This window comes from Arachis duranensis, chromosome 10 (assembly GCF_000817695.3).
Source record: "Arachis duranensis cultivar V14167 chromosome 10, aradu.V14167.gnm2.J7QH, whole genome shotgun sequence".
Lineage (NCBI taxonomy): Eukaryota > Viridiplantae > Streptophyta > Magnoliopsida > Fabales > Fabaceae > Arachis > Arachis duranensis.
In genome coordinates, this window is record NC_029781.3 from 104765189 (window position 1) to 104785979 (window position 20791).

The window sequence follows — 20791 nt, forward strand, 5'->3', positions numbered from 1 at the left end:
GGTTGATAGAGTGCATTAATTATTTTGTAAAGCCCTGTCCAGCAGGGATGAGAGAATCAGCTTAGAATAAAGAAAAAGAAAGAAAAAAGAAAAGTAGAAAGTTGATGAAAAGGTATCTGGAGTGGGAATGGCTCCATGATTAAGACACAATGGAATTTGGAAACATCCACCGTTCCATTTTGCAGCTTACGTGTTGGATCCACAACCTTTGATCATCATTTTCATTTCATTTCTCAACAATCATCTTCTCTTCTCTTCAACCATCCTACAAACAAAGACTTCTAAAATAAATGTTACACTCTTTTATTTGGTTCCATCTAAAAAGGAATAAAAAATGGTTTACTATATGAAAGTGGTAGCAGCCCATGCTTCTTAGCTTAAAATAAAATCAATCCTACAATTAGTAATATTGGTTTCTATCATGGTGAAAATTCAGGTCAATTTTACGTAAAATTGATAGTTGAGAGTCGTTAGATGATTTGACTAAATTTTTATCTAACGATTCTCAGCTATCATCTTCACGAAAAGTCAACTGCACCTGAATTTTCATCTTCTATCATTCTCTTATTTATTATCAGTAATATTTGTCTGTAATATTATTTTTTCTAATTTCATATATTCAAATTTTTAATGCATGTGAGTAATATTTAATTTTATGATTAATATGTGTTTATGGATATTTATAAGAAAAAAGTTTAAACATCCACTAAAATTTATTATTTTTTACTAATATTTTTAGTTATTAGTCTAATTTTTAAGTATAATAATCCAGTAGTATATATTTAGTCTATATTTTTAAATATTATTAACTAACTGATAATCAAAAATAATAAATTCTGTTAGTTTTTTAATATTTTTTATTTATAATTATGTTAAATGTTATGTGATATTAATTAAATTAAAATTTAAAAAATTATATAAGTTGATCTAGCAAGACTGAAATCAACATCTTAATTAAGGATTTAAGGTATCCTATGATGAATCAATAGGCAATATTCACAAGAATTTTTTTAGGTCATGACAATATTCACAAGGAAGTTTTTTTTTGGTCATGACAATATTCACAAGGTTACAGAAATACAAATCAATGGGCTTTGGTTAACTAATAATTTGTTTTTGGGCCGAAAGGCCCATCGGCCCAAATTTAAAGAAAGTTGAGATTACGGCCCAAGAGGGTTTTTGTCGAAACCTCTCTTCTCTTCCATTTCTCAGCCTTAAGCCTGCTCTTCGTGCCTTCGTCTCTCGCCGCTCACCGTCGTCCAACCGCCACACCTTCCTCACCGTCGCCGTTTTTGTCTGACAGGTACGCCATGGTTTTCCATTTTTTTTGCTTTGATTTAACTGTGAAATGTGAATTATGGATTAAAGAAGAAAAAAAAACTGAGATTGTGACTATTCAATATTTGCGTCTGTGACTGTTTATTTGGGAGCGATGGTTGTGTGAAGGTTGCACTCTTATTAATTATTTTGGCTTGATGCTAGTTTGTTAACATCATTTCATGGATCTTTTGGTTTGAGGTAGTGAGTAGTGACTTCTAATTCATAGTTTGGTGAATTGAATTGGGGGCTTTGCTCTGCATTCTCTCCATTCGTATTATTGCATTGGTGCCAAATCTTTTTTGTTCTTCTATGGTGTATACATTGCATTTGTGCTAGGATTTATGTAAAAACAATACTGAGCTCCCTTCTTTATAATTCAAAGCAGCACAAAAATGCTATGTACACCAAAAAAATCCACCATTATGTATTTGTGTATAAATACATGTGCTGTTTAATTTATTTTTAATGTGTATTTTGTATTTCAACATGGATCCTATACGGATGGCGGATTTGGTGACTGATTTTTAGTGTATAGGTAGCATAGTTGCAAATAGAAAATATGTATTTGTTACTTCCAATCTGTGTTCTGTTAGGTGTAATTCTAAAGCTTTTTTTTCCCTTCAATTAGGGGATTTGAATTTAGAAATACTTCAATTTGGATTGGAACTGTTGGATTCTACTTGATGTTGGTTTCGTGAAGTTGCTGTGTGCGCTAAAGTTTGTTCAGTGTTGGAAGTGTGGTGTGTGGTATTATGGTTATGTTTCTATTATGATGGAATTCATTCTCATGCTTGAAAACATAAGTGGCGTTGTTCATTTGATTTTCTGACATCATCTTTTGTTCTGTTTTGCTTGATCTTAGGTTAGAAGTAGTTACCGCCCGAATTGTCACTCTTTTCGTGGGTGAAAGATTAGAGGAAAAAAAAGATGCTCAGAAGAAGGCTCTCTGTTCTCTCGACATCAATTATCAGAAGCTCAGTTTGGGGCAAACCTAGTCCCACTTGTCCATTGGTCCAATATCCTCATCCCTCAAAGCTCCTTCAATATTCCAAGTCTCATGCAACAGTTTACCCCAAAGTACGCCCAGAATTTCAAGGTTTTAGAGCCTACAGTCTTCTAGCCTTGAATGATCTGAGAGATAATGTGCCGAGAAAACAGAAGACAAGAAAGGGCCGTGGGATTGGGTCTGGAAAGGGAAAGACTGCTGGGAGGGGTCATAAGGGTCAGAGAGCCAGAAAAGGATCGAAATTAGGTTTTGAAGGAGGTCAAACTCCACTTCGTCGAAGAATGCCCAAACGTGGTTTCAAGAACCCATTTAGTTTCACTTTTCAGGTATATTTTCTTGTTTGTATATGTTTTCTCTTTTTGTCTGATACTAATACTACAAAGAATAGGAATTCTAACTATAAAGATTGCATCTGCTGCACCCAGATAATTTCTTTTGTTTAGGTATTTTAATTGGATTGGATTGTCAGTGCAACTGGGAAAGTTTCTCCACTTGATGAATTATCGAGGGAAAGTGAAGTTTTTTGCTGCACATGACTATTTCAAATGCTTATTTTGGGTAGTAATCGTTTATATGCTATTGTTGAAAAGAAACAGGTCTAACCAACATTTAGTTCCCTCTGGTTGATATATTTCAGCCATGGATTTACAAGCAGCAGCTTCGTCAATTGATTTCTATATGCATATTTCAATTCTGTAACTTCTGTTATTTAGATGTCTTAATATGTTTTATTCGATGGTGAAAACATGACCATGGGTTCAGCTTGTATTATTGAACCTCTGCTTTGTTTCAATCCGTACCATTTCTTTCTCAATCTATAAGCTATCTACAACCTATATTCTTACCCTTTATTTCTTTTATTACAGCCAGTAGGTTTGGGAAAAATTGCGAAGCTTATAAATGCAGGGAAGATAGATTCTTCTGAATTGATTACAATGAAAACACTCAAGGTTTTTTTACTGTTACCTCGCTTCAAGTAGATGTTCTTTGCTTCATGTGTTTCCCCTTAATCTGGTCGCTATTGTTACCATAGGATACAGGAGCAATTGGGAAGCAAATAAAAGATGGAGTAAGATTGATGGGGCGTGGCGCTGATCAGATCAAGTGGCCAATTCATCTAGAGGTAGAGTCTGATTTGGATGTTTTATAAGTGTTTCGAGGATCTTAATCATGCATTTTTATTATCAACTAGTTAGAATTAACATTCTATTATCTCTATTTCTTTTTCCCTGTTCTTCTTAATGTCATAACTCTAGTTGGGGTTTGATTTTTTAATACTCAAGTTGCAAATTTGTTAGATATAGAACAAGTGGTTGTTTTTAACATAATGAGTTTGCAGGTATCAAGGGTTACCGTGAGGGCTAAGGAAGCAGTTGAAGCAGCTGGTGGTTCTGTAAGAAGAGTGTATTATAACAAGCTGGGCTTGCGGGCACTGCTGAAGCCGGAGTGGTTCGAAAAGAAGGGAAGGTTGCTGCCAAAAGCAGCTAGACCTCCGCCGAAACTGAAGGATAAAGTCGATAGCATTGGCCGGTTGCCAGCGCCGACTAAACCGATCCCGTTTTTAGTTGAAGGTAGCAATGATATTACACCTCCTCAGCTTAGTTAAACTGAGATCATGGCATTATTTGTAGAATTTTTAGCTAATTCAGAACGAGAGATAAATGAATTTCCATTGGAAAAAAATGGAATGAGAAATTTTCTTGTGATTTGTTTTTTCTTTTTGTATCAATTTTGTTTTAAGGAACTGAGATTGGTTACCTAAGAGAGCCTTGTTTTGATGTGTATGTGGATAGGATCTTTGCTTAATTCAGTCGATTAGGGACCTAAACCTTGATTAAGTGTACCAATTACACGAATTGATTTTCCATTCCATTAACCATAGGTCAACTTAAAAGGTTGACTTTTTACCAAAATACTTTTTAGGGTTTTAACCTTATGAAGCCAAGAATAACATCTATAGGAGTGGATTTTTATTCACTTGTTTTTCAGTGCCAATTTAATTACCTGTTTTACCGAGTAAATTAGAGACTACAAACAAGAACTTTGATGCGTGCTTTCGATCATATTTTGAATTTCAAAAATGTTATAAATTATGCATTAAAAATTAGTCCTAGTTATTGTATATTTGTTTATAAATATATTTTTATTTTATATATTCCTAATATGTATTTTATATTTTAAAATGTTCGAGATAGATAGTTAATTTAGTGTCTAATATTTGTTAAATTTGTAGTACTATTAACAGAGAGTGATTTTTGAGCTGTCTTAGTAAGTTTTTATTTTTTCATGAAATTATACAATTTATAATCATTCTTAATTTCAAAGAATATTGTTTAATTTGTTTACGCTAAACCAATTTCGTCAATCACATAAATATACAAGAAAACATAAATGGTCACAGAATTTTTATTATTTTTCTTTTTGTTGTTTACAGTATCTCTCAATTCAATAAGTCAAAGACTAATTTGTCGTAGATCTCTGGCTAATGAATTACAACATGTATAAGACGGAATTCAAACTCCACACTTATTTAAGTAGACGATTGAGCTGACTACTTGATCAACCTAAATTAGTTTTCTAAATCCTATTGATTACAAGAAAATCAGATTTTGCCACGTAGAGAATCTTGAAGAGGTAAGATTTTGTATCCGAATCTCATTCATTCTAATTCCAACGGATTGAAAGATTTGAAGACAGCTCAGAATCCACACGATTGCATTATTGATAGTCACTTGAGACAGCAAAATCAAATTCCATTAGTCTTTTAAGAAAGTTCCAATTATCTCTACTCATGTCATTTTTCTTCCTGTGTATCAAATTTTCGAACCATGCAAAACACGTTTAAAAGCTTTTATATATTACTATTAAGGGGAAAATTTTTTGACTATATGTGCCAAAAAAATTAACTATTTAAAATAGTTTTTATATTCATATTTATCATCAAACTTTATAAATAATATAATTAAATTAGATTTATATTTATAATAAAATTTTACAAATAATACAAGTCAAATTTGATTTACATTTATAATCAAAATAAAAAAAAAATGATAACTTATTTTTTTAAGAATTTGATTATTTGTATACAAAAATTTAAAATTTTATATCTTTTTGATAAAAAATTTTCAATTGACAACTTTAACATATTTTTTCATATATTTATATATATTAAGATATAACACACTACTCTTTTGAAATAAATGATATTATCATATTATATATTAGGTAGATTCTAGTATATTTATACTTTTGATAGTTATACTGGTTATATAAATGTTGTCAAAATTAAAAATATTTTTTTAAATATTTTTAAATAATAAAAAATATTATTTTAATTTTAAGACACTTTTTAAAATGCCATATATAATCACCCTAGTTACTATAGCATAAATATACTAGAATGCACCTATATATTATCATCACATACTATACAGTTTTTAATAATAGCTACGATGGATAGACATTGACACGGATATGGAACACGACATGATACGGGATATATCAACACATGAATTTTAAAATTTTATAAAATACGGGATATACATATATATAAAATATAAATTATTTTTTAGATAAATCGTAATGATTTTTTGATATTTTATTGATATTAATATTAAAATATATATTAATTTTTTAATTTTTTAATGTATTATTTTAATTATATAAAGTATTTAAAATATTTTTTATTTTAATAAATAATAATATATACTATTTCTAAATTTATGTTAACAATATACGTTAAAAATAAGGTTGGACACGCTTACACGTGATGATATTTAGCGTGTTTGGAGAAGAGTTCTTATTTTTTATTAAGATATGGTTGGACACAACAAACACGCGTATCAAACGAGTGTCGATGAGTATTGTATTTAAAATGTGTCCAACACGTAGACACGATAATTTAACGAAGTGTCTGTACTTTATAGAATAATAGTAAACATATTTTTCTTAGATATAAATGATTAATACACTCAGCTCATGGATTATGTATTGTGCAAATAAAATAACTCTTTTCAATTTTCATTGATCCCGCGAAGAACCTTAAATAACTATTTTTGTAGCAATACCATGTAATCAAATAAGTGCTGGTACAACACTATATTCATATTTTAATACCAATGCAAAATCTTAGGATTTGGAAATTGGATTCTTTTATGCTAATTAATTAGCTGTCAACTTTTAAGTCATTTTCTCATTCTATAATTTTATTTGTCCATACATTACACAATATAATTAATAATAATATAACGACAATAATAATAACCTACTATTTGATAGAGTAGTTGAACAAGCAATAATAAAGTCAAATAATCCATAGTAGTTCTCTCTATATATAAGGGTAAGCATGCATTTCCTAATTGTGTCACATAATATACATATATAAAAGTCTCCTTATAAATTTGTTAATTACTATTAATTATTATTAGCCATGAGTCTAAGTGGGAAAGTGGAGAGTGAAATAGAGATTGAAGCAAATGCTTCTGAATTCTACAAAGTTTTCAGAAAGCAACTTTATGACATACCAAAGATCTCTTCAGACAAGGTTCATGGAGCTCAAGTGCATCAAGGAGACTGGGAGAATCTTGGTTCTGTCAAGCACTGGGATTATACCATAGGTAATAAGGTTTTTTCTTTTCTTTTTTTTTCTTATAAGTTTGCCTGAAAATTATTCCAAGCTAGTGTATACAATTTTATTTTGGAGCGGTTATTTAACCGTCGCTATTTGTTTTGGTGACAGTTAAAAACCGTCGCTATCTAGTTCTAAAACCGTCGCAATATATCCGAATTTTTGTTTAGCATGTATATACATAAAGTTAGGGTTAAGACTACTACATACCAAAATTCATGCAAAACCCTAAATATCCCTGCAAATTTTGTATCTGATAAATTCGTTTTTCATAAACTTTTATTATATTTGATTATTCTTTAATAATTTAAATTGTCGACAAAATAGGTTTTTTCAGGATTTGAAAATAATAGATTTATCTCTCGTCATTGTCTTATTAGATAAATTTGTCTATCATTACTTAAAAAATAGATATATCATATTTTGATCGATTATGTAATTATAAAAAAAGTAATTAATCTTGTACTCTAATTATTTTGAACGGTGAAAAAATCTATTATCATTTCAAATTCTAGTAATATATATTATGTCCAATGATTTGCATGATTAAAGATTTTAAATATTTTTCAAAAGAAATAGAAGATTATCCTACACAAAATTATTAAATACCCAATAACTTGGGGGTTTATTGAATTAACCACCATAATCATAAATAAATGAATAAATGCTCTTTCCGTTCTTAACCATTTGTTTGATGTCCAAATCGGTTCCTATCTACTTTGATATATGTACGTTTCATTCCCTATCTACTTTGAGTAAATACCCTTTTTCGGTCCCTAACTAGGGACTAGAACGTACATATATCAAAGTAGATAGAAACCGATTTAGGTTTTTAGATTTTTTAAGAGGTGGAAAATCTATCAGACAAATGGTTAGTGACCGAAAACGACATTTACTTTAAATAAATTAGTACTAAAACAAAACAAAGAGTAGTATTAAAATTTTAATTTAATTTTTTTTTTTGGGTCATGGCTTATATTATTTCCTATAATGAAATAAAATGATTGGATCCTACAGAAGGAAAGAAAACAAGTGCAAAGGAAAAGATTGAAGCCATAGATGATGAGAACAAGACAATCACATATAGCCTCTTTGGTGAAAAAATCAGTAATGATTACAAGACTTTCAAGGGCACCATAAAAGTTTCAGATAAGGGAAGTGGTGGTGGAATTGTGAAATGGATCTTTGAATATGAAAAGCATAAGGAGAATATCACTGCTGCTTCTCCTCAATCTTATTTGGACTTTGCTATTAAGGTCACTCAAGACATTGATGCTCATCTTATCAAGCCATAATTAATTAATTAATTATGATGTGTAATTGGATATTGAAGTGTGTGTTTTGGCTTAAATTAATGAATAATGGTGCTTGTATATGTAATGTGTGTAATAATAAGAATAATCATAGTAATGTGTGTGTGTATAATAAAAATAATTAATGGTACTTAGTGTTTGCTTGTAAAAAATATATATTTATTTGCCTTAAATCTAAATAAGAGACTCGTTTTGTTGAGTTTTTTTTTTTGTTATTTCTCTTTTGGTCTCCATGCATATTTGTAATAAGTAAAAATTTAAAAAGCTCTTAAATCAGTTCAAATTTTTAAAAAGAATGGTATCATAATAAACATATTTAAAAAACTTCCGACCTAAAATGAGAATTGTTTATAGATTTTTAACAACTAAAATAGCTAAAACTAATAAGATGCAATTAGGATTCAAAAAATTTTGTACCTCACTGTTACTAAATTACCACCGCTCCAATTCAAATTGGTGCTTTGGAAACTCTTATTTAATTTGAAATTAAAAAGTAAAAAAATAGAAAAAAAGTATTTTGGAAAAAAAAAAAGAGTGATTCTAGTTATAATAAAATCATAGATACCACACAACATATCCACCTATTTACCAAATTTTTTCTCCTAAATTGCACTTGGTAAGATTTGAGGATATTTCCTATTGGCCCATTTTATAGAGTTTCAAGGCCCATGTTCCAAGTTTTGGGCCAGCCCAAAGCGTTTCAAGGCCCATATTCCCGTCACAGCAGTCAGTTCTCTCCGCCGGCGTGGCCTCTCCTAGCTGACTTTTGCGTGCTCTACTTCATCTCGCTGCTCTTCTTGTGCTTAACTTTGAACCGGTTCGCTAATGAGCTATAGTTCACACGGCATTCCGCCCCCCTCTCCATTTGAAAGATCTCGGGTTTGAGTCCTACTAGCTGCAACTGAGAAGAAAAAATTAGTAAGTATGTAAGGAATGTGTGAGTGTGTAGTGTGTACCTAGATGTATTGTGTACTTAGAATTGGAAAAAAAAAACTTTGAACCGGTTCCAAATTCCAACCTGTTTAAAACCCGGTTTAACTATAAATCCAACCAGAAAAAACAAAACCATCTCCTTTTCAATTTCAGAATCCCCAAAAGTCCAAAACCAAGTTGCTTCGCTTTTTTTCTCCTCTCTCAGTCTCTACTTTCATTCAATGAAGATAAGTCGGTAAAAAGTGGGGAATAAAGCAATAATAATAGCCTACTAGTTGATACAATACTTGATACTTTTTGTTAGTGTTGCAAGTGTGAGGAATGTTAAAATTAGTCCCACATCAAAAAAAGCATGGAAGAGTAAAGAGTTTATAAGATAAGAGACCTGTTAATTTGACACCTTAAGATTTTAAGTTGGATGTAGTGTATTCCCATTTTATGTTCTCTTGCTTAATTCCTCTCCAAAGTTAACACTTCTCTCTATATATATATTGAGGAAGCAACTTTATGAGGTAGCTCAAGTGCATCAAGGAGACTGGCAAAACGTTGGTTCTGTCCAGCACTGGGATTATACCATAGGTAACCATTTTTTTTAAACATTATATTATGCAACTTAATTTATTAACATTGTCATATAATTAAGTTAATTGATTATTCGACAAAGTCAATCACTAAATTCAATTAAATATATATTATTTAATTTATTTTTAATATGTATTTATATTTATATTTTATAGGATAAAGTATATTTTTTATCCCTAAAGTTTGGCAAAAGTTTTAAAAATACCCCTAAGTTTTATTTTGTTTTAATTTTATCCCAAAAGTTTTCGATTTGCATCAAATATACCGTCGACAACTAAATTTTCAAAAAAATTTAAGACCAATCTAACAATAATGCATGAAAATTATGCTTGATTTGCTTGTATTGATGGTTGTTCTTATGAAATTGTTATTGAATTGGTCTTAAATTTTTTGAAAAATTAGCCGTCAGGAGTATATTTGATGCAAATCGAAAACTTTTGGGACAAAGTTAAAACAAAATAAAACTTAGGGATATTTTTAAAATTTTTGTCAAACTTTAAGAACAAAAAATATATTTCACCCTATTTTATATTAGTGGTTTATGATTTTACACTTAACATACTTGTTCGAAGTTAGTAGTTTGTATATACAGTTTGGGGGGAGGGGTGTTTTAAACTACTGCTTAACAAAATTCATGCAAATGAGTAAAGAGTAAAACCCTAATTACTTATCCATATAAATTTTGCGTTTTCTAATTAGAATTTGATTCAAATATTAGAGACTAAAATAGTACTTTATCTAATTTTTTTAGATTTAAAAATAATATATTCATCCCTTATTAATATCTGATTGATAAAAATTTAAATTTTTTAAAGTGAAAAAGTTAATAAAGTAATAATGTGATAAATAAGTAATTATTATTAAATTTATAATTATTATAAAATATCTGTCTCACTATCTTAATTTAAGAGTAATTATTTATTTATTATTATTAAAAAACATAGATATATAAATCTTTTGATCGATTTATTTATAAAAAAACTAATTAGTCTCACTACAACATAATTATTTATTTATAAAAGAAGTAAATAAAAGATCTTGTTACTATAATCTCTTTTGATGGTGGAAAAAATTAATCATTATAAATTCTAACTAACTATATATTTTGTTTAATGATTCGAATGATTTAAAATTTTAGAAATATTTTTCTAAAAAAATGTATTATATATCCTACAAAATTATTATTAGATACCCAATAACTTGGGGGGTTTGACAGCCATAATCATAATAAATTAGTACTAATTAAAACAAAAACATTGAGACTAATTACATTTTAATCTTTAATTTTGTCCTGGCTAGCTTATGTTATTTGACATAATGAAAAATACAATAATTGGAACCTGCAGAAGGGAAGAAAACAAGTGCAAAGGACAAAATTGAAGCCATTGATGATGAGAACAAGACAATCACTTATAGCCTCTTTGGTGAAGAAATCAGTAATGATTACAAGACTTTTAAGGGTACCATAAAAGTTTCAGATAAGGGAAGTGGTGGTGGAATTGTGAAATGGACCTTTGAATATGAAAAGAATAAGAAGAATATGAGTGCTGCTTCTCCTCAATCTTATTTGGACTTTGCTATTAAGGTCACTCGAGACATTGATGCTCATGTTTCCAAATGCCTTAGCCATAATTAATTAATTAAGATGGATATTCAAGTGTGTGTTTTGGCTTAAATTAATAAATAATGGTGCTTGTATATATTTAATGCATGGTAATAATAATAATAATAATAATAATAATAATAATGTGTGTTTGCTAAGTTACTCTATCTATTGCACACAATAAAAATAATTAATGGTACTTAGTGTGGGTTGTAAAATATGTGTGTGTATGTATTTGCTTTAAGTCTAAATAAGAGAACTCGATTGTTCTGCTTTATTTTAATTTCTCTTTTGCTCTTCATGCATATTGATATATACTACTATAGTACAAAGAATTATTTAGTGTTTATTTTGTTAATGTTGCAAATGTGAGGAGCTATTGAAGTTAGTCTCACATCAAAGAAAACAAGAAAGAGTGACGAATTTATAAGATGAGAGACCCATTAATTTAACACCTTAAAGTTTTGAATTAGATGTGGTATCTTCTCATCTTATGTTATCTCATTTGATTTCTCTTTGAAATCTTTCCGGTGGTCGAGAGCTCCTTATAAAAAATAGGGCATTAGAATTGATACTTAAGTTTAAGAGTATTGAGTTATATATGCAAAAAAAAAAAAAAATATGTGTCACGTTTTCACTTTTATTTTTAAACTTTATATTTAATTAAAGTTTATTATTTTATTATCATAAAATAGTGTATGGACTCTATTTAAAATACGAGTCATATTACATATTGTAATAATAGAGTGATAAATCCTAAATATAGTACATACAATTTTATGTACTAAACAATATTGTGATGGTTTAAAATAGTTACTAAAATATAAAAAAAATTGTCATAAAATTTAGTAATTTAATGACGGTTTCAAATCATTACAAAATATAATATAATAAACACTTTAAATAATAAGTGTTAAAAATTAGTAACGATCTTATACTTTAAAATAATCACAAACAATTTAATAACGCTTTTTATTATCAGTGATCCAAAATTGTCATTATGTTACTTGGCAACTCTTAAATTTGTAATTTTCTTTTAATATCACGAAAAAATTTAATGACAGTTAAAATCGTCGTCAAATAGTAAAAGAAAGCATCGCAAAAATGTTGTTTTATTGTAACGAAAGATATGTTTTTAAGAATAGGAGATTTAGTTTAGTATATATATAGAAAAACTATTTTCATTTCAAGCTTATATAGAAGATAATAAATAAGCTCCTTTTTTTATTTTGGCCATGGCCCATGGGGATAATTATTAAGGTTTTGAAAGGATGGATATATAATAATGCACCCTAGCTAGACTCAAAAAGCCCATGAATAATAGGTACATGAGATAGGGTAAATTAGGACTTTTTTTTGGACTAAGGTAAATTAGGACTTTAAACAAGGATTTGTCATTGTGAATTAAATTTTGTAAAAATGATCCAATAGTATGTCAATTATTCAAAAGAATTGTGGCGTTTGGTATCTGGGCTTCAAAATATTCCTGTACCATCAAACAATAAAAGCTTGGATGATAAAAGTTATCCAAGAAAAAAAAAAAATGTTCGTATATTTTTGTGTACATTTCTTCTCTGTTCTTTATTTTTATTTTTTTGATTTAGTTAACATGTGCTTTTATAATACATGTTAAAATTATTAATTAAAAAATTTATTATAAAAAATTGTGTAAAGTTTGATTTTTATATAATTATTGTACATCTATTAAAATAAGACATTTAAAATTTTCTATTAACAGTGATCTTAACAATCGTCTTAAATCTTTTTTTTATGATATATAAAATTGGGAACAGAGTTAAAATTTTTGTTTGGAAGAGACCAACATAAAAAAAAATATAATCAGATAATAGGTCAAAACATAAAAAAAAGAAATCATAAAAATAAAAAAACTTTACATGTAATTCTTATATGTTTTATGACATTCATTGTTTGACATGTTAGTAATATAAAAAATCAATAAATTCACATTGCTAATATATCAAATAATGAATGACATAGATTAAACGACTTGATTTACTTTTAGAGTGTATAAGAATTTTTTTTAAGAAAATAAATTTTTCATTAATTTTTACTTCTTATTAATTATTTTTAATAATAAAAATAGAATGCATAAAAAAATACATATACAAAGTTTGATACGATGCAGGCAACATATCATCCAAATTCCAAAGTTTGATCAATGTAACATCCAAGTATTTAATCTTTGAACAAATACCACAACCTATTACAACTAAAAAAATTAACATATGCTTAATAAGCTGATTATTTTCCCTTAAATTAACATATATGATCTAAGAAATAAAGGGAAAGAAATAGTAAAATTATTTTTGGTATTTTTTGTTTTCATTTCATTTGTACTTTTTTTTCTTACAAAATTCTGAATATAAAAAACGGTGGAAACTCAAGTGCAGTCGACTACACATAAAGTTGATAACTAAGAGCCGTTAGATGATTTGACTGATTTAATTAAATTTTCATCTAACGGCTCTCAACTATCAACTTCACGTGAAGTCGACTGCACCTGAATTTTTACCGTAAAAAACACATAACAAATAAATTCTTACATTCCACACAGATATATGTTTCCACATCTTTGATAAGATGCTATGGACAAATAATATAGTAATCATTTGGAAAAGAAGCAGCTTCAACATTATTGTATTTGTAAGGACCAAGCTTATTGTGGCATGCTGAAGGTCCTGATGGTGGAACTGGCCCTTTTGGTAATTGACTTTCAAATGTGTATTTAAAGTTCCTTAAGTCTCTAATGGACTCGCCTCTTGAAATCATTCCCATCACCACTACAACAACAAGAACAACCAAACCGAATCGCGGCATGATTGTCTTCTGGGCCTGCAAGAAGAAGATTGAACGTGCTTTCTGTGTTTCAAACGCTAAATCAAACACACTCTTAGACTTTTCTGTCTAGTGACGAATGAATATTCTACTGTGTACTAAAAAAAATTAGAGAAGACAACAATTAAAGCTATGAATGATTTTATGATGAATGTTGTTAGAATGAATGTTTGATTGTATATATATTGTTTTGATGATGAGTGACCATGAAAGTAGGGCATTGACTTTTTTTGCATCCATCAAAGAAAATGTGAATGATGCTTCATATTTTCAACTCACATGATGTATGAATTAGATAATATATGTAAAACATTAAAAGCTACTTTGTGTATAGTGGGAATTAATTAGCATCTTTTGATGAACAAGGTGTTTGAAAAATGTTGGTTCCATCTTTTATGAGTTATTTTTATTTTTATTTTTATTTTTTTATCACGGTATCCTCCAATTTGACCGTTAAGAACTAATTTGTCGCGGATCTGAGCTCCATTTAAGGGTCTGTTGTTGGCCAATGGATTGCTGCATGCACAAGGCAGGATTCGAACTTCCGACACTTACTTAAACGAGCGAGTGAGCTAACCACTCGACCAATCCAAGTTGGTTATCTTTCATGAGTTGAATATATGAATTGGAGCAGCCAGCCAATTTAGACACAACATAGTAAGAACAAACAAAATGGGATTTTTTGAATCTTAGGGAAGAAGTCCACCAAATTATACATTTTTATTATTATGGGGCATTGAAAATTTTAATACTTTAATCATTGAACCTTGTTGGTTATGTCCAACTCTATGACTTTCTCTATTAAGTGTAATATTAAGTTGATCGGCATCTTTTAGTACATTATTAGATGAAGTTTGAACACGTAGACTTTATTATACATATATTATCTACACTTTTTTAAGTATGTTTTGATCATTATTTAAGAAAATTTTACTTTTTTTTAATCCACAAAAATGTTATTGAAAGATTAAAAAAAGTAAATTAAAATAGTTACTAAAATAAAAAATTTCTTAAAATTTTTTTAAATATTTAAATTTTATTTTATTTACAGAGTTGACAATTCTCAATAATATGTGTGTGAATTTGGATTCAATTGTGAAACATAAATAATGAAAAAAAATTGCATACCATAAAGAGTAATAACTGAAAAAATTTTATATTTCTTTTTTTTTGTGATAAAAATATTCTACATATTTTTTTATGGTATCGCTTAATTTGATAAGTTAAAGATTAATTTGTTGTGGATCAGAGTTTTATTTGAGAGTTTTTCACTGACCAATAAATTGTTGCATACCTATAATGTACGAACACTGAGACGGACACAATACAACACAACACGGGATACACCAACACGCAAATTTTAAAATCTTATAAAATACGAAAACACGTGAGTATTTAAAATATTTTTTATTTTAATAAATAATAATATATACTATATCTAAATTTATTTCAAGAATATATGTTAAGAATAAAACTAGATATACTGACATGTGGCAATTTTAGGGGTCTAATATTAACTATGCCCATATTTAACGAAATCCCCCGTTAGGCCCATTTTGTAGAATTTTGGTGATTTAAGGCCCATATTCCCAGTATTGGGCCAGCCCAAAACGATGGTGTCCAAAAAAAAAAACGTCAGCGCCACTTCTCTGGTGGCCTCACACCAGTCAGTTCTCTCCGCCGTTCCCCTCTGCAGCGTTCGCCTCCTGCTCTCCCTGCTCTTCTTGTGCTTAACTTTGAACCGGTTCGAACCTGTTTTAAACCGGTTATAACAAAACCCGATTTGAATAACTCGAACCAGGACTTCTGGTTTTATTTCTCAGAAAAACCACTTCCTTTTCGTTAGGCGCGTCACTGCAACTTCGTGAACCTTATTCAATTTCAGAATCCCCAAAACCAACTTGCTTCGCTTTTTTGCTTCTCTCTCCTTTTTCAACGAAGATAAGTCGGTGAAAATTGAGGAATAAAGCAAAAAATTCTGAACTCTAATTGATTGATTCCCTCAAAGTTGAAGCAACTCAACGTTTTTCGAATTTATGGCTATGAACTCCAGATTGAGTTGCTTGCCACAAGCTTTTCACATCACAAGGTCTTCTAAGCCTTTCCTCAGGTCTTTAACTTCGAACTCTCACTTTTCTTTGGCTTCGTAAGCATCGGTTCAAGTGTTTATTTCATTTACTTAAATGTGTGAGAAAAATTAAATTTAATTAAATCATTTAGTTTTTGCAATGTTTCTGATATACAAAGCATTCTAACAATGTTGTAATTTGAATCTCATGCAGCTTCTCAGTTAAACTCCAAGGACAATCAGAAGTCAGGTATTTTTAGTTTCAACTCATTCATGATTCTCTGACAGTTATGTCAATAATTTACATTAACTAGTCTGAATTATGAATTGTTGTTCTTTAATTTAATTTTAGCATGTTGGAGAAAGAACTTAAGGTTAATAATAGTTCTGTATTTTTTTTTTTCTGGTTAATTTTGTGTTGTATTGTATTGTTTTGCAATTGCAGGAGGGTTGTGAAAATGTCTGCTACAGAAACCACAAACTCTAGGATATCGTATGAGTCCTTTGCAATAAAGCCTCCTTCACACCCAACGTATGATTTGAAGGGCATTATCAAGTTAGCCCTTGCAGAAGATGCCGGAGATCGAGGTTTATGCCTGAACTTTTGCTTCTCTAAGTTTTGTTGTACTAGCTGTCTTTTTCTTACTGTAGTGCACTCTGAGCAAAAAGATTTGGTTTTCTCTTGTTGAGCTTATCTAGATAAACGAATGTAAATAGTAGTGATATTTTGATACATGTAGTGCATATGTAACTTTTAATAATAGAGGTCTTTTACTGTAGGTGATATAACGTGCATGGCCACCATTCCATTTGACATGGAGGTTGAAGCTTATTTTTTGGCAAAGGAGGATGGCATCATCGCAGGGATCGCACTTGCAGAGATGATATTTTATGAAGTTGATCCTTCCTTGAAGGTATGAAAGCAATGAACAGATTTCCTTTACCGTATGCATCGTTAATACTTGGCTGAGTTGTTGTATAATTACTTTCAAATATCAGGTGGAGTGGTCTAAAAAGGATGGCGATGATATACATAAAGGTGTACAGTTCGGAAAAGTTCATGGTAAGATAGTGACATAATTAAGCAAGGGGGAAAAGTACATCATTTATTTGTGAATGATTTCTTGAAAGTCTGCTATCAATCCTCAGTAATTTAAGTGTAGGACGGGCACATAACATTGTTGTGGCCGAGAGGGTAGTGCTAAACTTTATGCAGAGGATGAGTGGCATTGCAACTTTAACAAAGGTAGGATTGTTTTTTCAATTCCGTTTTTTTTGCCACCAGATTGTTATGGAATTAGTTAGCTGGCTTTAACTCCCGCTTTTAAAAGACCCCTATTCCCTGGAATGTTATTTATGTCAATTACAGGCAATGTGGGGAATATTCGATCAAAATTGTCAATTGGCTGATGTTATTTGATTTAATTTCTTAAGCTGGATTACTAGAGTTTGTGTTATCCTAATGGTCAGTAAAAAATTATCATATTATCCTAGTTATATTTCTAACTTCATTACATATTTCATGTTCTTTCACAGGCAATGGCTGATGCAGCATACCCTGCATATATGTTGGAGACTAGAAAAACTGCTCCATGTTTACGTTTATTGGATAAGTGGGCGGTCTGGACTTTCAATCACTTCCTTTCTGTTATTAATGGGCATTTGTACTTTGACAAATAATTTTTATAAAGGAGTGTACATCTGTTTCTATAGGTATTAATTGGTGGAGGTCGGAATCATAGGATGGGTTTGTTCGATATGGTGATGATAAAAGATAATCATATATCAGCAGCTGGAGGTGTTTCAAATGCCCTTGAAGCTGTTGACCTGTATTTAGAGCAAAGAAACCTAAAAGTGGAGGTTGAGGTAGTTGTGGTCTGATTCATTTTTTTTTTTATATATGCAGTTCTTTTTCTTGTTATCAGAAACATTTTGGTCTTCAATCAACTTTTTAAAGCTAATGATAATTGTGATGCCTGCCAAATGCCACGCACTAACTGACTTGTGTTTGCAGTTAATGTGATTTAGAGCTATTAACCATTTGCGTAAATAGAACATGTACTGGTAGTAACTATGCAGCATGTAATAGAGGACAAAATCTGGTTGAGACCATGGTTTTTGATATGTTTGTTTCATTTCTACCAGGTTGAGACCAGAACTCTTGAGGAAGTTAAAGAAGTATTACATTATGCTTCCCAAACGAACACCTCTTTGACCCGGATAATGTTGGATAATATGGTTTTACCTCTACCGAACGGGGATGTGGACATATCAATGCTGAAAGAAGCTGTGCAGTTAGTCAATGGAAAATTTGAGACTGAGGTATTCATGACTAAAATTTGTTTAGTTCAATCATGCCATATGTTTTGAATTATTTTTTAAATAAATGCTTTAGAATATTTGCTACTGATTTACTATTTTTTATATATGAATGGTTTACTTGTTCTGTTTGAGAAACTAGCTTATCTTCTCAATCATTTATTCTTGAAAGAGGTGGATGTAAAATTCAAAATTGTCGAACAGTGTGTAAGTTTTGGGTCCAATGTTTTACACGTTATGTATTGAGGTCACTATTTTCCAATGAACATGAAGCATGATATTAAAGATTGGTGGTGTAATGGTTTTGTTGTGGTCAGTTTGGTACTGGTGGAGGTTATCATATTCTGTTAAGGCGAATACCATTTTTTGTTTGGACTTGTTAGCTTTGCATTCATTATTGTAGATAATAGTAAATTGTGGCCATTGATGTGGATATCTTGGAATTGTTCCTTCAAGTTCACAACTAGCATGCTGTTTTCCTTTTTATAATGGCAGGCATCAGGCAATGTTACTCTTGATACCGTACATAAAATCGGACAAAGTGGAGTAACCTACATTTCCAGGTAAAATTATGTTTTGCGTCGCTCCGTATTAATATCCTTCTGTCTCTTCCTGCATTGTTATATGTGCACTAATGAAAATTTGTGTGTCCTGCTTTGCAGCGGTTCGCTGACTCATTCTGTGAAGGCACTTGACATCTCCCTCAAGATTGATACCGAATTGGCACTCAAAGTCGGAAGGCGTACCGGACGAGCCTGATTATCCCTACCTAAAAAATAATAATGTCCAAGCACTCAAATCCTTTCTTCTAGTTGGTGCTTACTATGCTGCATTTTAAAACTCAAATCAAACATATAAAGCAGTTCCAGAATGGTTGGATGATAGAATTATAATCTAAAGAGTAAGCTCTCACTATCAGATTAATATGTTGTTTAAGGTTCTAGAGTAATAAAGTAATAATGTGAATTCTTTTACTAGCTTAGTCTAGCAAAATTGTATAGATTAAGCTTATTACAGATTGAAGGTTTTTTCCTTTTCTACATAGGCGTTGGTCAAATAATGCCATATGCTGAAGTTCATTTTATCTTCTGATTTTGTTTTCCCTTTTATAGTTGAAAAATGGTAGCTAGCAAGGGAAAATCTTGTCCAAGAAAAGCTTCATTTGCACAGTATATCTAATGGTATAAGGTCAATTTATTATAAGCTTCATTTACATACACATTGCATTGGTGCCTATATAACAAAAACTATCGCCTGTTATTTTAAGTAATAGTGCAGCCATCTAGGATCAAATGTATGTATCATCATCATCATCATCATCATCATCATCATCCTTCTAAATGGATAAGCCAATCCTAAATAGCATCTTTAGATTAAACGACTGGCTATGTTTTCTTGATAATGTGGACTAATGAACTAACCATAATAGTGGCTTGCTTATTATATAGGGGAGTTTGTTTGATCCTTAGCCTCTTAGCCTTAGGGAATCTATTCAACACTTGTTGGTTGCTAAATTGTTTTTATTTGTGTTTTTTTAAAATGTTTTTTAGGCTCATAGGGCCATTGATTGAAAAAGTTAAACCCCATCAAATAATTGTGTTATTTTATAGTATATTTTATTTACTTTATTTCTCCTTCTTAAATAGTGTTTGTGGCTGTTTTGGCTGCCAACTCTTCAGCTAATAAGGACCTCGTTGATATATGATTTCAAATGTGGTGAGAGTGATCATGACCTGCTACCATCTATGACCTTTCGATCGATCAAGAATTATTCAGAAAATAAGTAGATAATCGTGTTTATTTTATCTTCTATTTGTTGCTAATCCTAGATGCCAAGTTCAAGTTTTTAATATTCATAGGAAACAACAACAATTTTTATGGCAATCATGGTTCGTAATACTAAAAATCGATTATCAATTGGCCACCACTTATAGGAATTTCATTTGAAATCTTATGAAAAATATTTGTTGTATTATTATAAATAAATTTGATTATTCATTTATTGTAATTTTGATTATTTTACTGGTTTATTATTTAGTTAAAAAAATATGTGAATTGATATATAAATATATAATAATCAGTGATTAATTTAGTAGTTAATTTTTTTTTATTTTTATATATATAAATTTTGTATTTAACTTTATCTCCCACTTTCAAACATTTT

The 20791-nt window shown here is 30.0% G+C and overlaps 4 protein-coding genes across 6 annotated transcripts; all 4 read left to right on the forward strand.

Moving 5' to 3' along the window:
* The first annotated feature begins 1181 nt into the window (after positions 1-1181).
* Positions 1182-4239, forward strand: LOC107471832 (uncharacterized). Of its 2 annotated transcripts, XM_016091329.3 has the most exons (6): positions 1196-1303; positions 1949-2060; positions 2183-2652; positions 3193-3276; positions 3360-3449; positions 3666-4239. In XM_016091329.3, exons 3-6 carry the CDS (start codon positions 2248-2250, stop codon positions 3930-3932), a joined length of 846 nt encoding a protein of 281 aa, XP_015946815.1. In that variant the 5' UTR covers positions 1196-1303; positions 1949-2060; positions 2183-2247; the 3' UTR covers positions 3933-4239. The 2 variants fall into 2 exon arrangements, with proteins under 2 accessions (XP_015946814.1, XP_015946815.1); XM_016091328.3 differs by lacking the exon at positions 1949-2060 and having other exon boundaries at positions 1182-1303.
* A 2443-nt stretch (positions 4240-6682) lies between these two features.
* On the forward strand, positions 6683-8475 carry LOC107471835 (MLP-like protein 43). Its single transcript, XM_016091334.3, has 2 exons — positions 6683-6942; positions 7971-8475. Exons 1-2 carry the CDS (start codon positions 6756-6758, stop codon positions 8246-8248), a joined length of 465 nt encoding a protein of 154 aa, XP_015946820.1. The 5' UTR covers positions 6683-6755; the 3' UTR covers positions 8249-8475.
* Positions 8476-9091: 616 nt separating this feature from the next.
* On the forward strand, positions 9092-11661 carry LOC107471656 (MLP-like protein 34). Its single transcript, XM_052255742.1, has 3 exons — positions 9092-9145; positions 9667-9778; positions 11128-11661. Exons 1-3 carry the CDS (start codon positions 9092-9094, stop codon positions 11415-11417), a joined length of 456 nt encoding a protein of 151 aa, XP_052111702.1. The 3' UTR covers positions 11418-11661.
* Positions 11662-15937: 4276 nt separating this feature from the next.
* On the forward strand, positions 15938-20089 carry LOC107471951 (quinolinate phosphoribosyltransferase [decarboxylating] 1a). Of its 2 annotated transcripts, XR_008004532.1 has the most exons (12): positions 15938-16350; positions 16523-16558; positions 16754-16896; positions 17089-17222; positions 17308-17371; positions 17472-17554; positions 17845-17928; positions 18022-18174; positions 18454-18630; positions 19123-19190; positions 19290-19528; positions 19740-20089. XR_008004532.1 is itself a non-coding variant. In XM_016091507.3 (11 exons), exons 1-11 carry the CDS (start codon positions 16277-16279, stop codon positions 19384-19386), a joined length of 1113 nt encoding a protein of 370 aa, XP_015946993.1. In that variant the 5' UTR covers positions 15938-16276; the 3' UTR covers positions 19387-20089. The 2 variants fall into 2 exon arrangements, 1 of the variants encoding a protein (XP_015946993.1); XM_016091507.3 differs by having other exon boundaries at positions 19290-20089.
* The last annotated feature ends 702 nt before the right edge of the window (positions 20090-20791 follow it).